This window comes from Halichoeres trimaculatus, unplaced genomic scaffold, assembly GCF_033239565.1.
Source record: "Halichoeres trimaculatus isolate MK-OKI-2021-1 unplaced genomic scaffold, fHalTri1.1 fHalTri1_scaffold_23, whole genome shotgun sequence".
NCBI classification, from domain to species: Eukaryota; Metazoa; Chordata; class Actinopteri; order Labriformes; family Labridae; genus Halichoeres; species Halichoeres trimaculatus.
The window spans coordinates 24,855,200-24,882,231 of record NW_027437201.1 but is presented as its reverse complement, the minus strand read 5'-3'; the positions used below and the strand labels follow the sequence as shown (position 1 = coordinate 24,882,231).

Below are 27,032 nucleotides of genomic sequence, written 5' to 3'. Positions count from 1 at the left end.
GTCAGCGTTAGTCAGCGTTAGTCTGTGTTAGTCTGCGTTAGTCTGCGTGTTTTCTCTGCAGGATTAACTGAAGAGCAGATGAGTTAGAGAGATCCTCAAAGATCCTCAGAGATCCTCAAAGACCCTCAGAGATCCTCAAAGACCCTCAGAGATCCTCAGAGATCCTCAAAGATCCTCAGAGACCCTCAAAGATCCTCAGAGATCCTCAAAGATCCTCAGAGATCCTCAAAGACCCTCAAAGATCCTCAGAGATCCTCAGAGATCCTCAAAGATCCTCAGAGACCCTCAGAGATCTGCAGCCTGACGGTGTGGTCGCTCTGTCTCCCTGCAGCCTGACACAGATCTCTGCAGCAGTAAAATAATTACAGGTGTCTCCATGATAATACTCTGAGGGTAAAGCTGTGAGCTCTGTGGAGTTATTACGGTGCAGATTAAGGAGTGTTGTCTGGGCTGCACAGGTAAGCCCACAGACGAGATGATTAGTCCTTTCTCCAGTGACACTGAGCCAATCCACACGCGGAGCAGAGAATTAGATTAAGCTGCTCAAAAAGGGTCAGGCTGGAGAATATTCAGGAAACACATGCTGACGCTAATGTTTTTGTGTTTGGAGAAAGTTCAGCCGGGACAGGGCGCAGACAGGGCCTGTACTGTGAGGAAATAACACCAGAAACTAAAGGGCCAGTTCACCAAACTTCACAAGACTTCAGTGTTTTCACTGCATCGCTGCTGAGCACAGCCAACAATCATCAGACATCTTTTATCTGGTCTATTTCTGCAACTTTAGGAAGGATATGTTTAACTTCAGAGAACTTTTTAGGTTTCTCCAGCTTTAGTTTGGAGATTTTTACGTTTTTCTCCTGCAGGAAGCAGAGCAAATAAAAACCCACCTCAGTCAGTTTCTGCTCCACTGTGAGGGAAATCTCAAAACCAAATCGTTGCACAGGAAATCTGGAGATTTGGTGAAGTGACCCTCAGCGTGACACAGACAGAGAGTAAAACATGGATTCTTTACAGTTTAGTCGTCTTATACAAAATGATTTCTTGATGATCGCAGAGAGAAGAATCAAAGACAGGTAGGCACGATAATCTGAAGTCACAGGTCTTTGTGTCTGAGCCTCAGGCTGCTCTGAACCATCCTGTCCGTCCCGTCATGTCTCCACCCCCAGAGGACAGGCGGCTGCTGGAGGAGGTGGAGGAGGTGGAGGAGGTGAGTCTGTGAGCGGCTGCTGAGGATCCTCTGAGACCTGTGAGGGAGAGCCAGCTCTGCAGCCAGCGTTTGTTTCTGGAGGTTTGGAGTGTTGACGTCCAGCAGCCAGCGGGTCGGCCCAGGAGGTCAGTCACCTTCCTACGCAGCCAGCAGCTCGCGCTCCGGCTTCTTCCTCGCTCGCTCTTTCTCTGAAACCAACAGACAAACGTTAAAACCTCACACAGAGCGGTGGGAAGGAATCAATCCAATCAGGACGACGCTGAAAGTCTGTTTGGCTCCATGAAAACATTCAGAGGAGCGTTCAACAAACCTGGTTTCTCCTCTGCAGCCTCCGGCACGTCTGGCAGCTCGTCTCCAGGAACCTCAGGAAGTCTGACGTCGTCCTGAGGGAGAGTTTAGAGGACAGAGAGGAAGCAGATCAGACGGGACACAGGACCAGGAGAATCCACGTCTCCACAGAGACCCAGACCACACCAACCTGAGTGATGGCCTCCAGCTCGGCCAGGATGGCGTCTTCGTCCTCCTGAGTTAAAGAGCCAGCCAGCATCTCGTCGATTTGCTGCAGGGAGAGAAAAATACGTCTCAGTTTCTGAACTTATCATCTTCAGAGCTGAAGAGGAAAGATGTTGATAGTCATCGCTGAGAGGAAACCTACCCTTTGGTACTCGATGGCATCTTGAGTTTCATCCATAATCCGCTCGACTTCTTCAATCGACATCACCTGATGGAGGAAAACGACCCCAATGAGCCGGTTAGAAAGAGCAGCTGGAGGCAAACTGAGACAGTTTCAGGTCGATTCACGCTGCTCACCTCGTGCATTTTCTTCAAACATTCATTTCCAACCTTCAGCCCGTCGATCACCTTCTTTTCGATCTGTGCAAACTCCAGGTCTTGGACCTGAAAGACACAGAAAAGGAAGTGAGGAGAGTTCGTTTTAGTTTAGTGTAGCGTGCATCAGACCCTGCAGAGCACTCACCATACGCTCCAGGTTTCCGATCTGGTTCTCGGTCTTGTCCAGGAGCTGGTCCTGGTATCTCTTCTTCTTCAGCAGGAGCAGAGCTTTCCTGATGGGGTCAGACCGACAGAAACATTAAAACACAACAACAGTAAGCATGAGAAAATCTAAAGGGACTAAAAATGAGATCAGTCTTATTCTTTCATGACGCAGCTCTTTGTTTCACGGCTTTCTTCCTGCAGAACGTCCCGCTCCGTGTACTCACTCTTTTTTTCCATTTTTCAGCAGCTGCTTGGCTAAAAGCCGCTCCTTCTCCAGCTGCAGGTTGATCTTCTTCTGGTACTGTCTCAGTTTATCTCTCTGCTGCTTCAGTTGCTGCAGGGACCAAACAGAGACATGAGTCCAGCTGCTTCATAAACCTCACACTAACACTGAGATCTGTCGTTAACTCATTCATGGAAACCATCAGCTGCTGACAGAAACAAAACGCTGTGGAGAGTGTGGAGAAATGTTTACTGACAAACAGACCAAACCTGAAAAACACAAACAGGCTGTTTGACCTCAGGAAGCTTCAGTAACACATTAATTAACACATTTCACTCAGTGAGGGGGAACAAAGCTCTGCAGAGAGACTCAGAGACACACAGGAAGTAAAGTCATCAAAAACTAATCATTTACAGCAGGGGTCTGCAACCTGCAGCTCTCTGACTCCTTTACTGTGGCTCCCTGTAGATTTGAAAAAATAATAATGAAATAAAGAAATCTTATTTATAAATTTATAATTAAATACTTATCAACCACATGATCTTTTTTTTTTTTTTTTAACTTTTTACATTTTTTAAAATCATTTTTTCATAAACTTTTAGCAAATTTAGGAATAAAAATTCTAATTTTTTTTAAGATTTTGCAATTTTTTAGATTTCTTTTTTCTGCATTTTTTTTTTTGCAAATTTATGAAATTTTAAAACAGTTTTAAAATTTAAAATATTTGCATTTTCAGCCATTTTTTGTATTTTTTTTTTTTTAGAAATCACAAACTTCCTGAAATATCTTTTTATCTATTTATGAACTGTATGATATGACATAGTTTTCTATATTTCTAATATTTGCAAATTTATTGAAAATAAAAAACTGAGACATAACATGTACAATTTTATAAACACAAAATCAGCTAATTATTCACTAGATGTTTAATATGTGTCAAATTTATACACTTTTTGTCTTTATTGTGAAGATAAAGTAGATTCTGTGGCTCCTGAATGACTTTAATCCAGGTGAGCTGAGGAAAAATGGCTCCTATGAAGGTAAAAGTTGCAGAGCTTTGATTTACAGGATTAAAAATAATTATTTTATTCTCCTAAGTATGGAAGCCAGCACACGTTGAACTACTCACAGAAAATCTGCAGTGAAATCACAAATATCTCAGAGACTCTGATGGTTCATGACAGGAAACTGACAAAAAGAAATAATTGACTTTTGACAAAAACTTTGAGAGTTAGAAACACGATAATCAGCTAAAAGGAAACAGGTAAACACTCCAACATGTAAACATACAGGAGCTGATCCTGGATCAAAGTCCAGACATGTTTTTGTTTAATCCAATCTAACGTTATCAGATGAAGCTGTGCTGAATAATCTCAGTTTGTGTGACCCCTGAACACAGATTAACACAATAATCTGCGTTCTTTAAACCTAACAGACCGACAGATGACAGGTTTGTGTTAGCAGCTGATGCTAACGTTAGCCGAACACTCACTAAAATCGCTTTGTCTTGTTCCGTCACTCGAGTTTGTTTCTTCTTCCCGAACAGGTTTCCCATCCTGACCCAGCATCCCAGCTCCACCCACAGCCCGGGACCGAACCTGAACTAATCCGGTCCAAAACCACTTTATAACTCAGATCACAAGAGGAGACGGACTAGTTTAGCTTCTCCATATTCTGTGAAGTCATCTCTGTCCACACCCACATCAGGACGGACGGTGTCCGAGCGGGGACAAACCAACAACTGGAAATACAAAACAAAAATCGAGTTTATGTCAATCACATTAGGATATCAGGTAGTAACTTATTAAAAAAGCAATAAATTAAAAATAATTGTGAAATTACCCGAATTAAACAGAGATTTTGAGCGTTTTATGTACAATCTCATACGGTGCATGGTACAATAACGTGTATTTACTGCCATCTAGTGGATATGATCGGAAACTGCAGTCAATAAACGTATTAAATTATAACATTAATGTGGGAGACAAACACAAGGTACTTCCTCTTTAATTTCCTTCAAAATAAAACGTATTGAAGACAAAACATAAAAGTAAAGTTTATTTTGTAAATACCAACCAGAAGTGTTGTTGTGTTAATCGTTGTGATTCTTCCCACACAGGTGTAGCGTGCTGCAGTTTCTTAACACGGCCACCAGAGGGCAGCAAACACCATTCATAATTTGAGATACAGCAATAAATCCAAAACAACTTTTTGTCCTTTACACTGAAAATCTGGTTCCTACAGGCAAACTTCTTATTTTGTTCTCTGCTTTTTAGTATTTAATTTGAATAAACTATCGGCCACTTATTGCTTTTAATGAAAATATAAATCTTCTGTTATGTTTTGTTTGGCAGTTTAAGTTTCCTCGTAGTTTGTTTTAATAATATGAACCATATACCTATAAACCAAACAGCTCTTTTGGGTTTGGGTTGTAAAAATGTGACAAAGACAGAAGGAGAGGTTCTTTAATTAACATTTATTCATGAAAAGGTCAATCTGAGACCAAAGAGTTCATGACGAGGAGTGTCTGTCCAGACATGCGGGTGGTACAGGAGGAAATACAGCACACAGCTAAACCACAGTCTTTAAAAAATAAAATCAGTGCACAGATCATCTTACAAAGATTGCATAATATAAAGAAAGGTTAAAAAATGTCCCAGATTTAGTGCAATTTAACCACCACCAGGAAAATAAAAGAAACCTGCTCCTCTGTCGTCCTCGGAGCCAAAGAGTCGTTTGGTTTTTCTTCTGGTGAAATGCTTTTAGAGTGAGGAGGAGTGCAGAGAGCCGAGTTATCTGAGCGGCTACATTTCACATCAATGAGTATGAAAAAGTCGTTTAGTGAACCTTTCATTGCACTTGGGAAAACAAATAGAAAACATACAGTGTATATTTATTTATATCATATTATATATGTATGTCAACCCAACAACCCTCCTCACACATGTCCAACTTCATAAAGAGCCAGTGTTTTACTCTGTGCCCCTCTCAGGGAGCAAGGCTACATGTGTGCAGAAACATCGACTTAAATACGTTTTCACATTGAAAAGGGACGAGAAGAATCCCAACACCAACAGGACGTCGAGCGTTTCACACACGCAGCCTCACAGGAAGTGCATCAGAGTCTGAGAGGTGAGCAGTGAAGGTTGGAGAGTCAGCTGGTTCATAAAAACACCCCACAGACCAGAACCAGGTCTGGCTCGGTTCATGATGACGGAGCGGGGAGGAACAGGAAGTGAAGTATGAAAGAGATGAGTGAAAGCTGCAAAACTGAACTCATGATGGTCTGAAACGGTCAGGATCTGATAAAAACAAAGATCTTTAACTCTTCAAAAAGCTCTCTGATCAAAATCAGCACAGGGTGATGGAAAAACCTCTGATCCAGCTCAGAGCTGGGTAAAATCCTGCACCACCACCCTTCCTGCTAAACTCAGCCCTGTCACCCTGTCAAGTAAAGGATTAGCAGAGAAAGCTGCTGTTAGCACTTTGAGATGTTTTAAATGTATCCATGATCCAAAGGAAAACTAAAATCAACCCTCAAACCTCCTGTTTGTCCACTCTGCTCCACACTAACCTCAGACTCCCTTCAAGCTCCTCCCCCTCCTCCTTCTCCTCCTCCTCCTCCTCCTCCTCCTCCTGAACGCTGAGAAAAAACGTTACAATTGATGGGTTTGCTGATCGCTATTGCACCAACAACGCACCTGCATGTTCACATATAGGATTAGGCAGACGTAGCTCCAGCTACACACTATTTACAACACACACACACACACACACACACACACACACACACACACACACACACACACACACACACACACACACACACAGCTAAGAGGTTAAATAGAGTCACTAACACAGCTGTGTGATTCAAAGTGGCACCAAAGTGAAACGGTGACGTCTCTGCAGCGTCACTAACCCTCCAATCAGGAGGCCCAGTGTACATTCAACATCTGAGATCAAACAGTTCCCCCAAAGCCGGCAGAGCCAGACTAAGCCAGACCCAACAAGGCTAGACCCAACCAGGCTAGACCCAGCAGAGCCAGACCCCACAGAGCCAGACCCCACAGAGCCAGACCCCACAGAGCCAGACCCAACAGAGCCAGACTGAGCCAGACCCAACAAGGCCAGGCTGAGCCAGACCAGACAGAGCCAGACTGAGCCAGAACCAGCAGAGCCAGACTGAGCCAGACCCCACAGAGCCAGACCCAGCAGAGCCAGACCCAGCAGAGCCAGACCCCACAGAGCCAGACCCAACAGAGCCAGACCCAACAGAGCCAGACCCAACAGAGCCAGACCCAACAGAGCCAGACTGAGCAAGACCCAACAAGGCTAGACCCAACCAGGCTAGACCCAGCAGAGCCAGACCCCACAGAGCCAGACCCAACAGAGCCAGACTCAGCAGAGCCAGACCCAGCAGAGCCAAGCCCGACAGAACCAGACCCGACAGAGCCAGGCCTGACAGGGCCAGACCTGACACAGCTCAGCGGACTCTGAGTCCAACAACCTAAAGCTTTGGCTCCCAGCGTCCCAGGTCAGAGTCCCAGGTCAGAGTAGATCAGTGTCAAAGGTCAGAGTCCTAGGTCAGAGCCCCAGGTCAGAGTCCCAGGTCAGAGAAGATCAGCGTCCCAGGTCAGAGAAGATCAGGGTCCCAGGTCAGAGTAGATCAGCATCCCAGGTCAGAGCAGATCGGCGTCCCAGGTCAGAGTAGATCAGCATCCTAGGTCAGAGTCCCAGGTCAGAGTCCCAGGTCAGAGTCCCGGGTCAGAGTCCTAGGTCAGAGTAGATCAGCGTCCAAGGTCAGAGCAGATCAGCGTCCTAGGTCAGAGTCCCAGGTCAGAGTCCCAGGTCAGAGTCCCAGGTCAGAGTCCCAGTCCCAGGTCAGAGTCCCAGGTCAGAGTCCCAGTCCCAGGTCAGAGTCCCAGGTTAGAGTCCCAGTCCCAGGTCAGAGTCCCAGGTTAGAGTAGGTCAGAGTCCCAGGTCAGAGTCCCAGTCCCAGGTCAGAGTCCCAGGTCAGAGTCCCAGGTCAGAGTCCCAGAGTCCCAGGTCAGAGTCCCAGGTCAGAGTCCCAGGTCAGAGTCACAGGTCAGAGTCCCAGGTCAGAGTCACAGGTCAGAGTCCCAGGTCAGAGTCCCAGGTCAGAGTCCCAGGTCAGAGTCCCAGGTGTGCTACATGTACTGGTGCATATTCTACTCTAGTCCCAGGCTACGGCTCCAGCTCAGAGCTGAGCAGCAGAGAGGAAGGCCACAGGGAGTCGTACCCTCATCCTAAACCTGTCCTGTCCCTAAATACCCCCCCCCCCTCTGAGCGCGCATGCAGAAACACTCAGGGTGGAGGTCAGTGGTGATGAGGGTGGAGGTGAAGATGTGCATGCTGGTTAGGGCGAGGAAACACACACACACACACACACACACACACACACACACACACACACACACACACACACACACACACACACACACACACACAGGTCTCCGTCTGGACAGGTGAGGAGGTGTGGTGCTGTGTGCTTCAGAGATGTGCTGCTTTGGTTCGATCGTGGATGGATCCAGTGTTATAAAAAAACAGATTCACAAACACAACAGACGAGAAATCTGAGGAGACGAGCGCACACACACACACACACACACACACACACACACACACACACACACACACACACACACACACACACACACACACACACACACACGGACAGTCCTGTCTCCTGCTGAGGAGAGCAGAGGATTATAAAGCATAAATATCTGTTTCTGTTTTCATAGATCTGTTTCTCGTGACCGACTCCCTGTGAGGATAAAAAACGTTAAAAAGAGGACGAGGCGTCACGCCGCTGAGCGAGAAAGAGTCCAGGCCGCTAGGTCAGTGAGTCAGAAACACGGAGCACCAGTGGACGAGGGTTACACACATGCACACCTCAGAGCCAGAGAAAAGAGGCCCCAACAGCCCTGAGCCTGAACACACACACACACACACACACTCAGCCACGGTGTGTGTGAGCCTCCAACGCGTGCGTCCCGTCTGGTTGGGTGTGGTGAGCCGGTGCTGGCATGAACCCTGCAGCCCGGCGGTCAGGGTGTGTCAGAGCGCTCAGTCCCCGGCTGCTGACGTCAGGAGTTTAAAGCTGGTGCACGATGCTGTCGGCGTGGTTGGCTGAGACCGGCCCGTCCTGACGCAGACGCTGCCACTGGAAGGTGGTGCTGAGGGAGCCCACCTCCTCCTCCTCGTTCTCCTGCTCCTTGGCAAACTCCATAAACACCTGGAGGACGGACGGAGGGACAGAGGTTTGCACGGCCGAGGTTTTTAAAGATGAGGAGAAAACATATTTGGGCCTGAAGCTCTGTGTGGATCACATACCTGCTCCAAGGTGGACTGGGAGAAGTTGTACTCCTCAAAGTTGAAGTTTTGTTTGGCTGAGGACAAAATGAAGACAAATAAAACCAGCTCAAAGTGAGGTCTCCACAAAAACTGCTCCCCCTGGTGGCTGGCTGCAGTACAGGTTAAAAACCATCTCCTGTCATTGTGGGCTGTGGTCAAACTTTAAAAAACAAAAACTCCTGGTAGAAATGTTTCTCATGTCTGATTGTTGTGGTGATATAAAAATATAATTTGGCTGCTTTGTATTCAGCTCCTCTTTTTTCTGGAAAATTTGGTTTTCATCAGTTATTAGAGGCTAAAAACGAGGAGTGTGTGAGGAGTGTGTGAGGAGTGTGTGAGGAGTGTGAGGGACTCACCGCTCTCTAACTGAGAGAAAGCCCTGGACAAAGACCCCACGTCCTCCATGGGGATCTTATAAACCATCAGCGTGGCGAAGCTGCAGAGAAAGAACAACCTGTGAGCCTGAATCATCCACAAACGTCTGATCGTCTTTCTCCGCGCAGTGTCTCACCTCTCCTGTCGGACGGCGTGAGGAAAGATACGCAGGATTTCTTTGTGCAGCAGCGCCACCTGCTGCAGCCCGGTCAGCTCCTCTCTGAGCTTCACCTCCAGGCTGTAGCCCTGACCGTACTTCCCCTTCAGGTGCTGGATGGAGCCGATACACCTGACGGAGACATAGGACACAGAGTCAGCCGGGGACCTGCTCTCTGGGAGACCTGATCAGACAGAGACGCGAGTACGAAACCTCAGCTGGCCTGAAACCATGATGGCTACACGGTCACACACAGCCTCCGCCTCCTCCATGTAGTGTGTGGTGAGGATGGCGCCACGCTGGCGGTTCTTGAACGCAGCACGTAAGGCCCTCCTGGAAAAACCAAACCAGAGGTCAGAAAGCGTTAAAGTTATCTACATCGAAGGATGAACATCTTTGTTTTTCTTTTTCAGCGTATTCATGAATCAGACGAGGGCAGACAGGAAGTGTTTGATAGTCGAGGAGTCTCACCACATGCGCTGCTTGGACTTTGGGTCCATCCCTGATGACGGCTCATCCAGTAAAACGATCTGAGGATTCCCGATCATGCTCAGAGCGAAGCACAGCTGGAGACGAAACGACACAAAAAACAGAAGAACAGAGACGGATGAAGACAGGAAGTCAGGAGAGGAGGAACATCTTCAGGTTTGTGCAGTCAGACATAACGAAGAGTGAGGAAGACGCCCTCACCTTCCTCTTGAGTCCTGCTGACAGGGTCTTAGCCTGCTTGTTCAGATGGTCCTTCAGCTCCAGAGCGTTCGCCACGCTGCAACACAGAGCGCCACAGAGCCGTTATTATCTGAGACAGCTGGTCTCTGATACCCTCTGCTCTCCTCTGAAGCTCCTCCTCTGGAGCTCCTCCTCTGAAGCTCCTCCTCTGAAGCTCCTCCTCTGGAGCTGGGACAGGGACCAGGACTGAGACTCACCGTTTGATGATTCCAGGTACATCCTGTCCTCTCAGGCCCTTGATGGCGGCGTAGATCTCCAGGTGCTCCTGCAGGGTGATCCTGGGCCACAGGGGGTTGACCTGAGGACAGTAGCCCACGTGCTCCAGAGGACTGTCCACAGGGCGAAACTCTGTGCTGTAGTCCCCCATCAGCACCTGGACCAGGACAGACAGGTGAGCTGGGGTCTGAAGGTGGATCAGGGGATCAGGGGCTCAGGGGGGGGATCTGTGCCGTACCTGTCCTGCCGTGGGGTCGGTGTCTCCGGACAGCATGTGCATGACGGTGCTCTTCCCGGCTCCGTTTGGCCCCAGCAGTCCCAGGACTTCCCCTGCAGAGACAGCAGTCAGCGCGTGGTCTACCTGGGTCTACCTGGGTCTACCTGGGTCTGCGGCGCTCAGGAAGCAGACACTCACCTTTCCGCACACAGAAGGAGATGTTCTTGGTGGCCAGCGTCCTGGTCTTGTTCAGGGAGAAACCCTCTCTGCGGCCTTTGTGCTGCTTCCTCAGGTTACTCACCACCACCACGGGTTTCTGAGCGGACAGGAGGCGTCAGAGTCAGCTCCTCGCTGCAGGTGATTCATTCACTGAGGCGTGACCACTCACCTCTTCACAGGACTGACAGGTGAGAGCCTCCTTCACCCTGGCCTTCTCCATCTGGACGTCCTCGTCCTCGTTCAGCCCGTCCTCTGGGTTCCTCTCCACCTTGGGCTTCGACTTGGACGAGATCCTGTGACCAGTTCATTAAAAACGGATTAAAACTTTTACACACACGGTTTGATGGCTCAGACTAAGATGAGTGGAAACAGAAACACTTTAACTATTCCAACTGTTTTTAACAACTAGGAGATCAAATCCAGTCAGAGCACTGATCTGTAAAATGCTGATCCGACCGTCACCTGCAGAACTGATCACTTTTCATGGTCCGTCCTCCGTAACGGATCTCCAGCCAGCGCAGCAGGAAAAGCAGCAGGACGCACTGCAGATAGGGCTGAGCACACACACACACACACACACACACACACACACACACACACACACACACAGGCACAACGTTAACACAGCACGTTTCAGCAACGAGGCGACACAGAGAGCTTCAAACACACCGTCACGACAGGACGGGGTCAGAGGAAAACACACGCTGAGAGAAAACAGTTCAAACATCAGCTCAGAAAACACAGAGCAAATTAATCAGGTTTAAAATAACAGGTCAAAGAGGAGCGTGAAGAGCCGAGGATCCAACATTTCAGAGATGTTTGGAGAATAAAAACTGCTCGTTTGTATCGACCATGGAGGCAGAAATCAGACCTGAACAGTCTGGAAACTTCCTCTGAATTCTGCACTGATTGTTTACAGGATACATACAGCAACGACTGCGATGAGCAGATTCTTCCACAAGGAGTTTTCTTCGTACAGCGAGGGCAGAAAGGTCGCCTGAGGAAGGAGGAAGACATGAGTCAGATGACTCCTGAGGAAACAGCCCTCGCTCCAGGAACAGAAACACCAGCAGAAACAGAAACCTGAGCGTGATCAGACGTTTCTGCTTCATCACCCGGAGCAGAAACTCTCACAGGTAAGGAGAAAACTCTCACAGGTAGGGATAAAACTCTCTCAGGTAGGGATAAAACTCTCACAGGATAAAACTCTGACAGGTGTGGATAAAAACAGGTAGAGCGTCTCAGGTGAAAACAGGAAGTCACCTTGGTGATGCAGTTGAGGCAGCCCATGAGGGGGTAGAGAGGGTTGAAGAAACACAGGATGTTGTGCAGGTTCCTGGTCAGACCCAGGCTGTCGTTCATGAAGGACAGCTGGACCAGCGAGGCCGACACCACGCACACCTGAGGCAGGAAGTGTCACATGACTCAGAGGTGTTACAGTAAGAACAGTGAAGTAAATCTGTGGGGTCCAGCCTCACCATCATGGAGATGACCGAGAAGAAATCCCTGTTACTCTGGACGCGAGCGAAGCCGAAGGAGAAGACGTAGGTGAAGAGGATCATGGAGGGGCCGAAGCCGACGATGCAGAGGACCTAAAGGGGGGAGTAACTCAGGTCAGGGTTTGAAGTGGTCTGTGACTCATCAGTTCACAGATCATAGACTACAAACCACGGCTGTGAGGTTGCTGGAGGTGAGCAGGTTCCCGGTGTGGAAGGAGAAGAGGATGATGGTCATGCTGGACAGGATGAGGTAGTAGAAGGGGATGTCCACGGCGGCCTGTCCGCACCAGTAGGCCGACGGCACCAGCCCAGAGATCCGCAGCGTGGAGCGGCACTTGATCTGAGGATGGAGCAGGTAAAACAGTCAGTGAACAGGTGAGTAAACACCAGAGGAGGGTAACCATGATCAGAGCGAGGCGTCACCTCTCTGTCTCTGGTGTGGTCCATCGCAAAGTAAGCGGGCATCCCCGCGGCCAGCATCCCCAGGATGATGGCCTCGATGTAGACCAGAGCGTAGGAGGTGGCGTCTGGGATTTGCTGCAGGATCCAGGATTGGATGTTAGAGAAACAGACGGACACGATTCATCCACACCTGCTCCTGACAGGTACTCACATAGTCAAAGGGTTTGGTCCAGGTCCGGATCTGTCCTGATCCGTTCAGGCCCCTGAGGAGGGAGTTACTGAGGATGTTGACGGCCATGGGCAGCGAGTGGACCGTGGTGCTGTTGAACGCCACGCTGTACCTGAAACCCTGTGAGGAGGTGAGAGCAAGGGATGAGGAGGGACAGGTCTCAGCAGGCGGACTCAGCGCCCCCCAAACTGAGAGACTGCTCCCACTGAGCTGCAGGTGGAGCTGAGACCACATCCTGCAGGTGAAACTGAGACCACATCCTGCAGGTGGAGCTGAGACCACATCCTGCAGGTGGAGCTGAGACCACATCCTGCAGGTGGAGCTGAGACCACATCCTGCAGGTGGAGCTGAGACCACACTCTGCAGGTGGAGCTGAGACCACACTCTGCAGGTGGAGCGGAGACCACACTCTGCAGGTGGAGCGGAGACCACACTCTGCAGGTGGAGCTGAGACCACATCCACCTGCAGGTGGCTCTGCAGATTGATCATATCATTCATAAAGTGAGTGTAATCTTTCCTCAGGTGCACTGACCTTACTGGATCCGGTGACGTTGAAGGCGGCGCTGTGCGGAGCCGCCGCCATGTAGTCGCTCTGCTTCATCAGCTCCACCTGGATGTTCTGGGACTCCAGGGTGTGGATGAAATCAGAGATATCAGAGCCTGTGGGACGGGGAGAAGCACAGAGAGCAGGGTGAGGGTACGGTAACACTCAGGGCTCCACCGTCACTGAGGCTGGATGGGATTACACCCAGGGGACAGATCCTGCTGATCCTGGTTTACAGCAGACCGGATCCTGTCATAATATTTACAGCAGGCAGCTCTCTCTGACTCTAAGGAGGTCTACAGACTCAGGGAAGGGACGGATCACAACACGCTTCAGGTTACAGCCAGCATCCGGAGGGAGAAGCCTTTTCCTCTCAGGCCTTAAAACAAAACCTGGTCTCAGAGCGGGGTCCTGAGGGGGTCTGGGCTGATCGGCAACAGCAAGGAATAAGAGGAGGCCATCTTTGATCTAACATGCGTCATATAATCAAACATCATTTCACATGAATCCATCTTCAGAGGATCCGCTCACCTGAGGAGTTCTGGACCAGGAGGCTGGTGGAGTACCTGTGGGGCGCCTGGTTCTTCTGGAGCAGGTAAATGGGCAGGAACTGGCGGTCCGGGGAGTTGATCTGGATGTTTCCTGTGGCCAGAGACAGGACGAGCACGGCGGCAACAAAGACCAGGAACAGAGCCAGGCTGAAAAGGAGGAGGTGTTGGAGAAAGAGAGTGAGTGACGGAGCGGCGCTGAGTTAACCTGAGGTCGCTGCGTCTGGTCTCACGTGTAGATGAAGGCCTTCCTCTCCCGCCGCATGTTGAGCATGTGCAGCCAGGCCACGGCGCTGAACTGCTGCCGCCACAGGGCGTGACCCGTCACAGCGTCCGACTTGTTGTCAGAGAAGGTGAGCAGCCGCTGGTCGGTGTCATCCAGGGAGGCGCTGTCGTACTCCACCTCCACCTGCTCGCGGTTAAACACGCTGTAGTCTGAGGGCGGGAACAGACGGAGGGATGAGCTCTCACCGGGCTCAGAGGGAAACACTTTCACAGATCAGTCACACGCTCACCAGCCTGGTCCACTTCAGCCTCGGCCTCCAGACGCAGGAACACGTCCTCCAGCGTTGTCATGGAGACGCCGTAGTTGATTATTCCTAGATGAGGTTGACTGTCGAGCTCGGAGAACAAGCCTGAGGAAGACAGGTGAATATTTCAGAGTGGGTTTACGTTCACACCTCCATCTGCTCCTCCTCCACACGCTCCTGGTCTGAGGAGGTGCTCTGACCTGAGAAGGAGTCCATGTTCTCAAACGGCAGCGTGAACGTCAGCTCCGCCTCGTGCTGTCGGGACAGCTTGGCTTTGGGGACGTGATGTTTGACCAGCGACGCCGTCTTTTCAGCGTCACACCTCTCGTTGATGGACATCCTGAGGGGAGAAACACACACCTTACAGGAGGCTCAGGTGGTAGGAGGGGGAGAATCAGCACGTTTCAACGTGCCCTAAACCTCCAGGACAGTTCATCTACTCGCCTGAGGTGGTATCCAACTCCACACTTGATCTTCAGGTACAGAGACGAGCCCACACATCTCAGCTGACCTTGGGAAATCACAGCTTTACGATCTGGAGAAGAAAAACAGGAACAACTGATAAAAACTAAAAACAGATCAGATTCAGCTTCTGACTCTGATAAATCTAAACCCATCAGTTTCCAAACTGGGACAGTTCCTGCTGATGGATTCGGAGCCTGTGGGTTGGGTCAGTGAACTGATCCGTACCAGCCAGGATGTCGGCCTCGTCCATGTAGTGGGTGCTGAGCACCGTGACCCTCCCCGCTCTGCGGCTCTTCAGCAAAGACCACACCTGGTGTCTGGAGCAGGGGTCCATACCTGCCGTGGGCTCATCCAGGAGCAGGATCTGAGGAAAACACACCACACACTCCTCAGACCGGCTCCCAGCTGACGGGTTCCTCTTTACCCACTCACAAAGCTAAACACAGGTTATTTCCTGTCTCCACCTGCCCGTACCTTAGGGTCTCCCAGGATGGCGATGCCCACGGAGAGCTTCCTTTTTTGGCCTCCGCTGAGGTTTTTGGCCTGAGCGGTCATGATCTTCTCCAAATCCAGGTCTTTGAGCACTTTGGTGACCTTCAGACAGAAGCACCAGTATCATGATTCAGATTAAGGCTAAGCTAACAACTCTTCATCACCACATGAGTTTAACATGACTCTGCTCAGCTGCAGACCTGGCTAACCTTAACCTCACCTTCCTCTCCCTCAGCGTGTCTGACCCCAGAGTCATAAGAAAACATCCCCATCACTACTTCACACGATGAATCTACCAGGCCCACCATCTACCTGACTCATTGGATCGTGTATGTCCATCATGGTCTACCTCAGCATCGATGTCCCCCGGTGGGATCCCTTTAATGGCTGCAAATATCCTCAGGTGCTCCTCTACCGTCAGCACGTCGAAGATGATGTTGAACTGAGGGCAGATCCCCACCAGCTGCTTCATCTCCGACGCATCTGCGATCTCAGCCACGGGGGAGCCGTAGATGGAGGCAGAGCCGCTGGTGGGGGGGCAGATCCCACACAGGATGTTCATCAGGGTGGACTTTCCAGCTCCGCTGTGCCCCAGCAGAGCTGTGATCTGGCCCTCGTAGATGTCGAAGGTCAAACCTGGAGTCAGAGGATGCAGCGAGGGATGAGAGTGTGAAACACCGACACGGCTTCAGTTTCTGACGAGTCAACATCGTAAACCAGGACCAGTCAGGAACCAGCACACGTGGTTTTAATATCCTCTCTATCAAACCTGCTCAGAGTGTGTGTTCACGACTCACCCCGCAGAGCCTCCACCACGTTGTCCTTCTCTTTGTAGACTTTATGGATGTTATTGATGCTGCAGGAGAAGGAGCAGAAAGCAATAAAGTTTTAATAAAACAGAAGCAGAGCGGTGTAAACACAGAAACCGTGTCAGAGAGGGGGCAGGATAATCCCAGGAGCTGGACGCAGCGAGGACATATGGAGCGCCGAGAGGAGGTCGGCTCGGAGCCAAGAAACAGGTCCAGGCTGCAGTTTGTCCTCTCTGTCTCTGTTTTCTGCTGGAAACATTACCAGCCCTGATCAAGAGGATATTTACAGCATTTGTTCATATTTCACAGAGGAAGATGATCAAATCATCACGAGGAATGGGAACCTTTCACATTTGAAACAATACGATACTGATGCCTGGTACTTGGCAATCAGTATTGGTTCTCATCTGTACCAATTTTCTGTACTCTTTGTGTTTTTGTGTGTTTGTGGTGCTAAATTTTATTTTTTTAGTTCTAAAATGTCAATTTTATTCAGTTTAACATATTTATTCTTCGATGTATAACCTTGCAATGCTGTGTTCATGTCCAGCATGGAAAAATCTCCCACTCTTCCACTCCCTCACACTCACAAAGATGCATTTAGGTACCTTAACATGGTACCTTTGATTTTATGTGAATCTGGTACCCAGTACTTTTGACTGAATTTGGTCAGTACCTTTAAAAGTACCTAATTCGGTACCCATCCTTTATCAGCACACATCGGAGGCTGTGAGGACAGTGACTGACTGACTTCGCTCACCTCACACAGAGATGTTGGAGAGCTGGTGTGAACGTGTGAATCAGACTCACCGGATGGCCTCCTTCCCTCTGAACTCTGGAGAAACGGGCTCGATACACTCCTCCCCGCTCTGAGCACCTTTAACCTCTGCATCGTACACAGAGCTCACTTCAACGTAGCGCTTCCTGCGTTTGGACCAATAGGACGGCTTCAGGAAGTACACCAAGGACCTCCTCATACCAAACTCACCTGGAGTCAAGAGAAAGAAGCTACTTATCAGTGATGATGGATTCAGAAACATTCATCTGTGTGTAGGCATGATGAGGTGTGTGTACTCACCTGGCAGCACCTGGTCCAGGTACACAGCCAGCAGAAGGTAGAGGATGCAGTCTACAACCAGCATCAGCAGAGGGACGTAGAGGGGGTGAGGGCCGTTAGCCAGGGAGGAGAACACAGCACCATCTCCCTGAGCCTCCAGATACACCACCTGACACACACACACACACACACACACACACACACACACACACACACACACACACAGGGTTACAGAGCAGCTGAATGACTGCAGCGTGGACAGAGGAACAGTAAGTAGCGTGTTGGATATGGGAATGATGGGAATAAACAGGAGCTGAAATATTCATGGACGTGTTTCCCTTCACAGCATATGCTCCAGATCCACTGCCGGCCGCGTTGGGAGTGAGCATATGTCTCACCTGTGCAATCCCTATGGAGAAGGCGCTGGGGGAGAGCAGGCAGAGCAGCCAGACCAGCGGCTGTGGAAAGTCCTTCATCAGCACCGTGAACAGGGACAGGCAGCCAAACACCACCGTCAGCATGGAGCCCACTGTGCTGGCAAACTTCGGCTTCTTAAACAACGGAGTCAGCATGAAGGAGAAAAAGATCTGAACGAGAGGAGAAGAAAGGAGAGTTCACACAGGACTGATCACAATAAACTGTCTGCTTGGATTAAGAAACAAAGGTTTGAAGATTCAACAGGAGGCTGGTCTGAATCTGAGAGCTCTGATCACTTTTCTTTAAGATCAGGCTGTCTCAGCTTTAAGACTCAAAGCGTGAATGCTGACACTTTCAAATGCCATTTATCGCTGCTGTGAAAACCACAAACCTTCATTACGAGCTCAGAGACAGAAGGTAAATCTCAAAACTGTGGTGAATGCAAACAGAGCTCTGCACACATCAGGACGTCACGGTACATCAGGTGACAGTGTGTCCATGTAGCTTTTTTAAAGGAGTATCTCACGCCTCCACTCACCGAGGAGATCCCATAGAGGAAGATGAGGAAGAAGATGACGATGAAGTCGCTGTAGGGGAACAGGGCGGTGTAGGTGCCGATGACGGCCATCAGGATGGACATGGTGGTCACCAGCGCAGCATACAGGAGGCCCCATGACAACCTGACGTGTCACAAAACGTTGGAGTTAAATCAAATCCAGACATCAGACTCTTCAGGTCTGAGACTTCAGTGACTGACACCCTCGTCTTCCTCACCAGAAAGCCGTGTCGTAAAGCCCCATCATGGTCATGGTGTCTTTGAGCCGGTGCTCTTTCTCAGCTGCAACATTGACGATGAGGAAGGTGACGAAGGGTGTGAAGGCCAGGACCAGGTAGATGGAGATGAGAGCATGGGGGAACTTCTGCACCTCCACGGAGCCGGGCTGACCCATCATCACCACCTTCAGGTTCATCTCGCTCCTGACCGAGCGCTTGGTCTGCATCTGTGCAAAACAACACGCTGCTTCAGAAAACACTCACTGCACCTCCTCTGCCCCTGCTTCAAGGGCTGAGTGGGTTCAGACTACAGAAGACTGTGCTGAGCGTCTGGCCTGTGGTACCTGAATGATGGCTGCATCGATGTACGACTGGAGGCGGATGAAGCCGGAGTACCAGTAATTAGCTGCTCTGCAGTTCACTGAGCTGGTGAAACAGTTTGCTGGAGGAGGATGAGCAGAGAGACAACACTTCAGACTTTCTCTCTCCTTCCCCAAGTCAAAACTCAAAAACACACAACTGCTTCATATTAAAGAGGGTGTGATGTGTGTTTACCGATAGATTCAGTGTAATCGCTGGGTAGAGGGAGCTGGTTGTATGCGAAACGTAGTCTGTACGACATGGCTGAGCTGTCCATGAACACCACGCCCACGTAGCTCGAAGGCTCATAGAGGCTGGCGTTCTCCAGGTCCTCCTCACTGGCAAACATTTCCAGACGATGCTGCATGTCTGACACACACACACACACACACACACACACACACACACACACACACACACACCACAGCAGTGTGTTAGAGCACCACGTGTTTCTGTGCTGGCTGAGGATTAAAGCGTTCCCAGGCACTTACGCATCTCCTGAGCCACCTCCTCCATGATGTGGTTGGTGATGTTGGTGATGGGGGTGTAGCCCAGGCCCTTGAAGAAGTGGTCCTCACGCTCCAGCTCCATAGTGCTGATGCCTCCGTAATAGACGTGAGGATTCAGGGTGCTGATGAGGATCAGGAGACCCAGCAGGAGGAGAGGCAGGATCAGTTCCTGCAGAGAGAGGGACACGGAGGATTAGTGAAGGGGAACAAAGCATCACTTCTTTCATCACTTCCTGTGTTTTCTGATCTGTTTGTTTCTGTCCCCAACTCCTGACTTCAGGTGAAACACGCACCGTGACTCATCGAGTCCTTTTCCCCGAGGCAGACTCTGTTCTTATTTCCTCTGATGTGTTTCTACTCCTGCCCGAGGTCAGAGCCTCTGACGGCTGCATCCCACCTCCTGACAAACGACAGGAGCCATCCTTTCTCTCCTCCAATCCATAAATAACAGGCCCCAGCTTGACCTTCAGCAACACAGTAAATTAAAACTATAAATTGTGAGCTCTGAGCACATCAAGACCTGATCCAAAGCTGTCCGGCCTCGACACAGATTTAAACCCTGACATATTTTGGGTTTGACTCAGTTTAAAAAGAAGTACTTGAGGAGGATTATCTATTAAAAAACAAAATGGCTAAGTTCTGTTTTCCTCTTCTAAGAGCCTAAGAGTTGATTTAGTGTGTTTGAGAAACCTAAAGCATGTTTTCTGTCCAGGTTAAGCAGCAGGTGATGGAGGAACAGGACTCCTGATATGAAGTAAACAAGTTAAACAGTTCACGCTGCAGCTCAGGAAATCTTCTTGACTTTCCAAACCGCAGCTGGTGAAGCTGCAGGAGGTCCTTCTTAGCAGAAAAGTTGATACACAGGGACATTAAATATGCATCAGTGCAACCCAATGCCAAATGAAAAATGCATGGTCCAACAAGGGAGAAACCGAAAGGGGAGAGAGGTGGAGATCTTTGTCTGTTCGGATCCAAAATCAAACTCATAACGTGCACAAAGGTTGGAGTGTTGCTTGTTTTGGATGCAGCCACAGGCAAAGCTAAATAAGCATATTACAGCGCTGGTTACCTGAGGGTAATGTTCACCTGGAGTAACCTAAAAAAACCCTGAGTACCTGGAGACTCTGCTGTTTGGTCCTCCATTTGATGAGCAGGTTCTTGTAGAGCAGACTCCTGGTTTGATGCCAGACTCCAGCATCTCTCCTGTACATGGGCTGCATACTTCCAGCATGCCTCATGTGAATGACGTTTGGACGATTTGTCTCCGTAATGCTGGCCTCAGCTACAAGTTGTAAACAAAAAGAACGCAAGGAAATTAAAAAACATCCAGGAATGATTCATGAAAATCAAGAATAACTTCTCCTACAATTCCTTATTTATGACCTTTACAGTAAAATAAATATGGACAGCTCTGATATCTGACACGGCAGAAATAAGTAGAGGTGGGCGGATCGATCCAAATATCAATAATCGATACCAACGTTGGTATCGATATCAAATGATACTGGTGTAAAAAGATCAATACTCTAGTCTTTTTTCTCCTGCATGCACTGACTGCTGCGGTTTTATGAAAGTGGCGACCTGACTGTGTCCCTGTCACGTCACGTGGCTCAGTGGCACTAGGGAAACAAGCAGACTCCAAAAAAAGAAGTTTGTTTGAATTCTTTATATAATATTTGTTCTGGTGTGATAATTCTTTATACTTTACTGTTTTAAAAAAAATAATTTTGATAACAGGAGAAATTTCCTTTATTTATTCATGTATTTTATTGTTTTGTTTTGAAGTCTTCAAAGCTATACTTAAAAAAAATGAAATGAAATGATATATTTTTTTGCACTTTTTTTAAAGAAAAGAATTCAACACAAAAAGTTTTGGGTTTTTTTTTTTTTTTTTTACTGTTGTATTGTTTCTGAGCATAAATGTTTATCATGACACTAAAGTATTTTGTAGTCACCTTTTAACTTTGCCCAAATCCTGTCCTAGATTTTTACAACATAACCAAAAGAAAAATCACAAAAACAAGTTAAGGTCAGCAGTTTTATGAAACATCAACCTTAAATTTTAAAAAGTATCAGTATCTGTATCAGTATCAGCGATACTGGCCCTGTATTTACTTGATATCAGATCCACACGGAAATACCCAGTATCGCCCACCTCTAGAAATAAGCTCTCATTTGCTTTTTTAGCTCATAAAGAGGCAGCAACATCATTTCAGTCTGCTCATAGCGCAGAAAACACCTCACATGTGCTTCAGAAAAAGAAATGAGATAATGGATCACAGGTGAAGGGACAATTTGGTCAGTTATCTTAAAAAATTAAGGTCATTATGCACTGAACAACCACACCATTATGACTACTGATAGGTGGGGAAAATATCTGATCTTCTTTTACCAGTATTGTTTGTCAGTGTCACTGGTGAAGCAGTGAGTGATCATTTTATCTGAGACACAAATGTGTTGGAAAAATCATCTCAGGGCATTTTGCAGTGAGCACAGCATGAGGAGACTCTGATTGGAAGATGACTGAGAAACAGCATCAGATCGAGCAAATATTTCTACTATGACAACAGGAATGAGAAAAGAGGAGGACAATTCATCCTGGATTGAACATTAGCTGTAAATCTGCAGCTCCTCTCAGACAGGGAGCAGACTGGACTGGTCTCCATCATCTCCCTCATCTGCTGCTTCACTGACCGGACCCCAACAAGCCTGTCGACGTCTGAGAGGCGTCTTTTAATAATAAAAACACGTATTAAAACCTGACAAACATGTCAGCATTAAAGTCAGCTAAATATAATGCTAAGTGGTGTTAGCCTGTGAACTGACGATGACCTGCGCTGTTCATGCTGCTGACGCTGACATTTCAGGTTTCTGTCAAATGAATCGTTAAATTCAGAATGCTTCGTCTTTGCCTCTGTTAACACTGAAGGAAAACAGTGAGAGAAAAACCAAACATTTAATATTTACAGTCAGAAATGAGGACGCCTGAAATATCCGAGCTAACACAGACAACACCTGTGAACGCGGAGCGGCTAACCAGCTATAGCAGCACAGCCGAGCTCCCTCCGAAAACACACAGAAGCTCTGAGAAAACAGCCCTCACACAAAATACTTACGTATGAAATACATTAAGGCATATCGTTCCTCAACTTGTGATTTAATAGCCTTACATTACAGGTGTTTTCAAGTCAGGTAAATCCTTAAAACGAGCTCCTGGTGTCCCAACGTTTTTTTTTCTCTTGATTTCAACGTTTCCACTTCCTCCTGTCAAATACAACAGAGCGCAGAGAAAGTGACAGTGGCCAATCAGGGCAGGGCTAGGGGTGAGTGACACCGCTGTGGACCAATCAGAGCTGAGACAAAATGTTTTTATTGACATATCACAACCAGTGTGACGCTGGGCCCCGCCCCACGCAAAATTTCGCCCTCAGATTATTTTCACGAGTTTTTGCGTCACAACAGAGATTATTGATAGACAAAACTTCACAAACACTTGTTTTGGCATGTATTTTCATTTGTTTACCATTTATAAATCAGTGTAAGTGTAAAAAATAATTTTATAGTGAGTATTTCAATTTGATGCATACTTTTAAATAATGTTCTTCTCTAATTTGCATTAACCAAGAAAAAAAAAAATTAAAATATGTTTTATGTATTTTCTAATAATGTCCTTTAGAGGTATTCTACTTCTACCTGAAATCATGGAGGCCTTTTTCTCATTTTAGACACCTGAATACCCTACCTGACTTAGGCATGGGTACCGAATTAGGTACTTTTATAGGTAGCAACAGAATTCTGTCAGAAGTACCAAGTATCGACTCAGGTAAAACCAAAAGGTACCATGTTTAGGTACCTAAACACATCCTTGTGACTGTGAGGGAATAAAAGAGTAGGCAATTTTCCACGCTGGGCATGAACACACCATTGCAAGGTTATATATCAAAAATAAATATGTTAATTTTTTTTTTATATATATATATATATATATTTCATTAGTAAACAAATTTATATTCTCTTCCACATAAACACAAGAAAGTACAGAAAATTGGTACCGTTGAGTACCGGTATCGATTGCCAGGTACCGGGCTTTGGTACCGCATCGTTTCAGGGGTGAAAGGTACCCATCCCTAACCTGACTTATTACCACATAATGAAATTGCTCTTTGTTCCCACCTGATACAGATTTTTAACACTGAGAATGTGCTCCTGCTCTTGTGACTGCATAAAAATCCACAATTACACATCACTTTGCACTCACAATACATACTGACTAGTTACTGCACTAACATCACTGCCAGCCTGTGGTAAGGGAAAACCTTTGTCAAAACCAATCACCAAACCTACATTTTAAATCCTTCTGATCCCAATTCCCTCCTTCCTAACAAACGATGCTAAATGTTTCAGTAAATGTGAGTAAAATGAAGCACAAGACAGCAAACAGACACAGAATGCAAACTATTTAATGCTTTATATTTATTGCTTTCAAAGAAACATTCAGAGAAACGTGGAAATGGTCACAGGACGTGTCTGTGTTGGTGTGTGCTTTGATATTCTTGTATTTGATGTAAAGCTGGTGAGGGTGAGGAGTGTGTGAAAAAAGCGTCTGAGATGTCTTTGAACTGGAGGAAGCCATGGAGAGGGGAGGGCACAGGGAGCTGCTGGACCACAGCCGTTCTCATCAGCACACCTGGGCCCAGCACCGCCCGCACCTTCAGCCGGCAGAGATGGGAAAGAGCGGGGATGGAGCCTGGAGGGAGAGAGACTGGACTGTCAAGTCTTATTATTGATGTATTTGTAAAAGCACACTAATACTTTGTTTCATGTCCTACCAAAGTGTGAGGATGGGTCCCAACTCTTCTCTGCCTGACGTCGATCAAGAATATGTTTCAAAGAAGGAGACAGAATCGACCAGTTTACAAATCCCAGCAGGTAATTCAACGCCTCACTGTCTGCCTGCTCCAGCCTGGAGAGTAATGAAGAAACAAATGAATAGATGACGTGTAGCTGCTGCGAGTTGACCAGAGGGTGCACAGATAACTGTACAGACTTACATGTCCGGCTGAAGGAGCAGAGACGGCTCCAGGCCTGCTCTCAGGAGGAGGGGAAGCCAACAAGCAGCAAAACGCGTCTGATTTAGAGCCACACAGAGCAGCCCCCTGAGCTCCTCCAGCCTCAACAACGTTCGTCCTCGGCACTGATGTTCAGGACAGTCACTCGTCAAAGTCTCAGGCTGAGGGATCCGTCTGTGGTCGAGTATGAGCTGCAAAAGCTCTGATCTGTCAGTGGCCATGGCGCAGATCCAGACCTTCTCACACAAACGGGCTCCTGCAGCTATCAGCAGCCTCACTGGTTCACTGAAAGATGTTTAAACAAAGGACAGGTGAGCCTGCTGTGGTTTGAGCCTGCTGTGTGAGGAGTTAAAATCTTCTGTCTCACAGACCTGCATGGTTTGTTTGATGAACGAGACAAGGCATAGGACAGAGGGGAAGAGACTCCCAGGATGTTTGTGCAGTCCTGGGCATCTGGGCTGAAACCTTCTTCCAGGAGGATCTCAATACTCTTACACTGCTGCCCGTTTATGGCCACATACAGCGGACTCACCATGCCATCGCCGCGGTCGCAGACACGGTCAGTCACAGCGATCAGCCTCTTGAGGATACTGCAATTTCAAATCAGACCAGAGTCAGAGAAAATGAATTCATGGGTAAGATGATCCAGAGAAGATGTTAAAGTTGTATACTTTTGTAAATAGAGTCTTTTGTGGTTTTTGACTTTTAGACGGGAACATTTCACTGCCCAACGCAGCATCATTAAAAGATAAGTTGTTGAACCTGATGTGGCCAAACTCAGCTGCAGCATGGATGGCGAGCTGGGGCCAGTCACGACTGCAGGCTGTGTTAGGATCCGCTCCATGGTCCAGAAGAAACTTGACGCATGTTTCATGGCCTTCCTGAGAGGCGATCAGCAGTGGCGTGGCAAGATCTGCTGCCTGGGCGTTCACATTGGCACCTAATGGGTATTACAGATTTAAAAATTCATCATGCATGTTGCATCACTTGTTGGGAACAAAGCATGTGAACATTCAGGAAGCAGCTGTTTACCTGTGTTCACCAGGATCTGCAGACAGTCCTGCTGCCCGTACTGTGCAGCCACGAAGAGAGGAGAGATCCTGTGGTCATCCAGCACTTCAAGGTCACATACACTAACTAGTATCTGCACAATTTCACTTTGACCCTGTGGGAATCAAAAATAACCAGTCAGTTTTACAGCAGCACCTCACAGAGCTGTGTGTGTGAGTGTGTGTGTGTGTGTGTGTGTGTGTGTGTGTGTGTGTGTGTGTGTGTTCAGCTGTACCTTATAAGCTGCTTGATGCAGACAGGTCCAGCAGGATGCAGTGTGCGTTCTGTTCACCTCTGCTCCTTTACTGACCAGCAGCGCTACCACCTCTTTGTGCCCACCATCAACAGCTGTGGGGTAATGAAAAGAAAGTCCTTCAGCAAAACAAATCTGAAATTACAGCCTACAGAAGTCATCCTCACAGTGTGCATGCTCAGGAGTGAAACAACAAATGAAATGTTAGAGAACATGTTTTACCTGCATACAAAGGACATGACAGGTCATTTGTCAGCTGGTTCATGTCTGCATGTGCTTTAAGAAGGTGTTTAACAACAGCCAGGTGGCCGCGCTGTGCTGCCAGGTAACACGCCGATTCCCCCTCATGTGTCAGAGAGTTCACATACGCCCGGCAGCCGCGGGAAGAGCCTGATGCTTACAGCCAGAAACACAAACACAGAAATGAAACTTTCTGTAAATGAAACTTTAAAACAATCTTAACAAACACAAAAGCACTGATTGTCAGAGTTACGAGCCATCATAAACTGTCCCTTTAACCCCTCTTACCCCCAGCAGCAGATAGTATCTCCTGCACACACTCCTTGCTGCCAGCAGCTGCCGCCTCATGCAGAGCGTTCCAGCCACGGTTGTCTCGACAGTCCACACTGAAACCTCTGTTTATCATCCTCCTCACCCGCTTCCTACAGCCTGAGCGAGCTGCAGCAGCAACACTGGACACAGTGTCTCTGTAGCACTCTGTGAAGTCCATCCTCTGCAGACGAAATGGCTTACTCTGTCACTGGGCCATGAACCACAGGGGAGGGCACTGGAAAAACAAAATAACAACAGTAAAACAGTGTGAGGAAAAGGATAGAAACATGTTTATAAAGAGTTAACACACTGTGAAGCATGAAACAGGCTCTGAAGTGCGTTAAAGGCTGACATCTCAGAGTGATTTTTATTTTTAATGTATTTATTTTAAAAAGGGACAGAGTACATTAACTGATGTTTGAACAAATGTGAATGTACCAAAGTTAGCAAAAAGCTAATTTCTGATAAAGCAGACAGCAGCACTGACCTGTGAGTATAAGAGCTCTGTAGATCCCTGTGTGTAGATGTGGATAAAAACAGAAGCTAACCTGCAAACTGAAGCTAAAGCTGTGGTTAAACACGTCACAGAGAGCTCTCTACGTCATAATTCACCTTCACCTCCAACAGTTTACACACTTAACTCCATAAATCCACAGTAGATTTAAAATAAAGCCCGTAATGCTGCTAGTTAGACACTTCCAGCCTGCTCGGACTACAAAACACTAATCACTGGCGTCGCCGTTTGATGACGTCATTGC

At 47.9% G+C, this 27,032-nt stretch overlaps 3 protein-coding genes across 6 annotated transcripts; all 3 read right to left on the bottom strand.

Annotated features, from left to right (window-relative positions):
- Positions 1-203: 203 nt before the first annotated feature.
- On the bottom strand, positions 204-4,138 carry chmp6b (charged multivesicular body protein 6b). The gene is made up of 8 exons (XM_074662750.1): positions 3,919-4,138; positions 2,428-2,537; positions 2,184-2,271; positions 2,018-2,104; positions 1,863-1,928; positions 1,686-1,766; positions 1,518-1,590; positions 204-1,395 (listed from the first exon to the last, which is right to left on the bottom strand). Exons 1-8 carry the CDS (start codon positions 3,979-3,981, stop codon positions 1,346-1,348), a joined length of 618 nt encoding a protein of 205 aa, XP_074518851.1. The 5' UTR covers positions 3,982-4,138; the 3' UTR covers positions 204-1,345.
- Positions 4,139-7,420: 3,282 nt separating this feature from the next.
- abca5 (ATP-binding cassette, sub-family A (ABC1), member 5) lies at positions 7,421-22,617 on the bottom strand. Of its 2 annotated transcripts, none has more exons than XM_074663193.1 (38): positions 22,467-22,617; positions 20,466-20,632; positions 19,333-19,519; positions 19,037-19,210; positions 18,826-18,923; positions 18,482-18,708; positions 18,246-18,387; positions 17,689-17,877; positions 17,312-17,459; positions 17,044-17,221; positions 16,222-16,280; positions 15,774-16,060; positions 15,407-15,526; positions 15,158-15,296; positions 14,912-15,002; positions 14,668-14,807; positions 14,453-14,572; positions 14,171-14,372; positions 13,921-14,087; positions 13,378-13,505; positions 12,827-12,964; positions 12,637-12,750; positions 12,383-12,553; positions 12,193-12,306; positions 11,978-12,115; positions 11,643-11,711; positions 11,177-11,268; positions 10,884-11,007; positions 10,694-10,811; positions 10,517-10,608; positions 10,260-10,435; positions 10,024-10,099; positions 9,805-9,899; positions 9,547-9,666; positions 9,313-9,465; positions 9,158-9,237; positions 8,781-8,836; positions 7,421-8,682 (listed from the first exon to the last, which is right to left on the bottom strand). In XM_074663193.1, exons 1-38 carry the CDS (start codon positions 22,477-22,479, stop codon positions 8,542-8,544), a joined length of 5,043 nt encoding a protein of 1,680 aa, XP_074519294.1. In that variant the 5' UTR covers positions 22,480-22,617; the 3' UTR covers positions 7,421-8,541. The 2 variants fall into 2 exon arrangements, with proteins under 2 accessions (XP_074519294.1, XP_074519295.1); XM_074663194.1 differs by having other exon boundaries at positions 22,521-22,617.
- Positions 22,618-23,837: 1,220 nt separating this feature from the next.
- On the bottom strand, positions 23,838-27,007 carry asb3 (ankyrin repeat and SOCS box containing 3). 3 transcript variants are annotated; one of them, XM_074663852.1, is made up of 10 exons: positions 26,762-27,007; positions 26,251-26,509; positions 25,945-26,112; positions 25,705-25,817; positions 25,452-25,584; positions 25,182-25,359; positions 24,791-25,009; positions 24,402-24,704; positions 24,180-24,313; positions 23,838-24,097 (listed from the first exon to the last, which is right to left on the bottom strand). In XM_074663852.1, exons 2-10 carry the CDS (start codon positions 26,450-26,452, stop codon positions 23,865-23,867), a joined length of 1,683 nt encoding a protein of 560 aa, XP_074519953.1. In that variant the 5' UTR covers positions 26,453-26,509; positions 26,762-27,007; the 3' UTR covers positions 23,838-23,864. The 3 variants fall into 3 exon arrangements, with proteins under 3 accessions (XP_074519953.1, XP_074519952.1, XP_074519951.1); XM_074663851.1 differs by having other exon boundaries at positions 25,945-26,118; positions 26,823-27,007; XM_074663850.1 differs by having other exon boundaries at positions 25,945-26,118; positions 26,762-27,006.
- Positions 27,008-27,032: the final 25 nt, after the last annotated feature.

Excerpts from the sequence above, each read along its gene's own strand:
- chmp6b (XM_074662750.1), bottom strand. The coding sequence starts at position 3,981 with ATGGGAAACCTGTTCGGGAAGAAGAAACAAACTCGAGTGACGGAACAA. Across the intron at positions 2,105-2,183 it reads TCGGAAACCTGGAGCGTATG|GTCCAAGACCTGGAGTTTGC; the intron begins GTGAGTGCTCTG and ends TGTGTCTTTCAG. Across the intron at positions 1,929-2,017 it reads GTTTGAAGAAAATGCACGAG|GTGATGTCGATTGAAGAAGT; the intron begins GTGAGCAGCGTG and ends TTCCTCCATCAG.
- abca5 (XM_074663193.1), bottom strand. Across the intron at positions 17,878-18,245 it reads TCCTCTATGGGATCTCCTCG|ATCTTTTTCTCCTTCATGCT; the intron begins GTGAGTGGAGGC and ends CCTCTCGTTCAG. Across the intron at positions 12,307-12,382 it reads CCAGCAACCTCACAGCCGTG|GTCCTCTGCATCGTCGGCTT; the intron begins GTTTGTAGTCTA and ends TCCCCCCTTTAG.
- asb3 (XM_074663851.1), bottom strand. The coding sequence starts at position 26,452 with ATGGACTTCACAGAGTGCTACAGAGACACTGTGTCCAGTGTTGCTGCT. Across the intron at positions 25,818-25,944 it reads GTCATGTCCTTTGTATGCAG|CTGTTGATGGTGGGCACAAA; the intron begins GTAAAACATGTT and ends ATTACCCCACAG. Across the intron at positions 24,098-24,179 it reads GGACCCATCCTCACACTTTG|GCTCCATCCCCGCTCTTTCC; the intron begins GTAGGACATGAA and ends CTCTCCCTCCAG.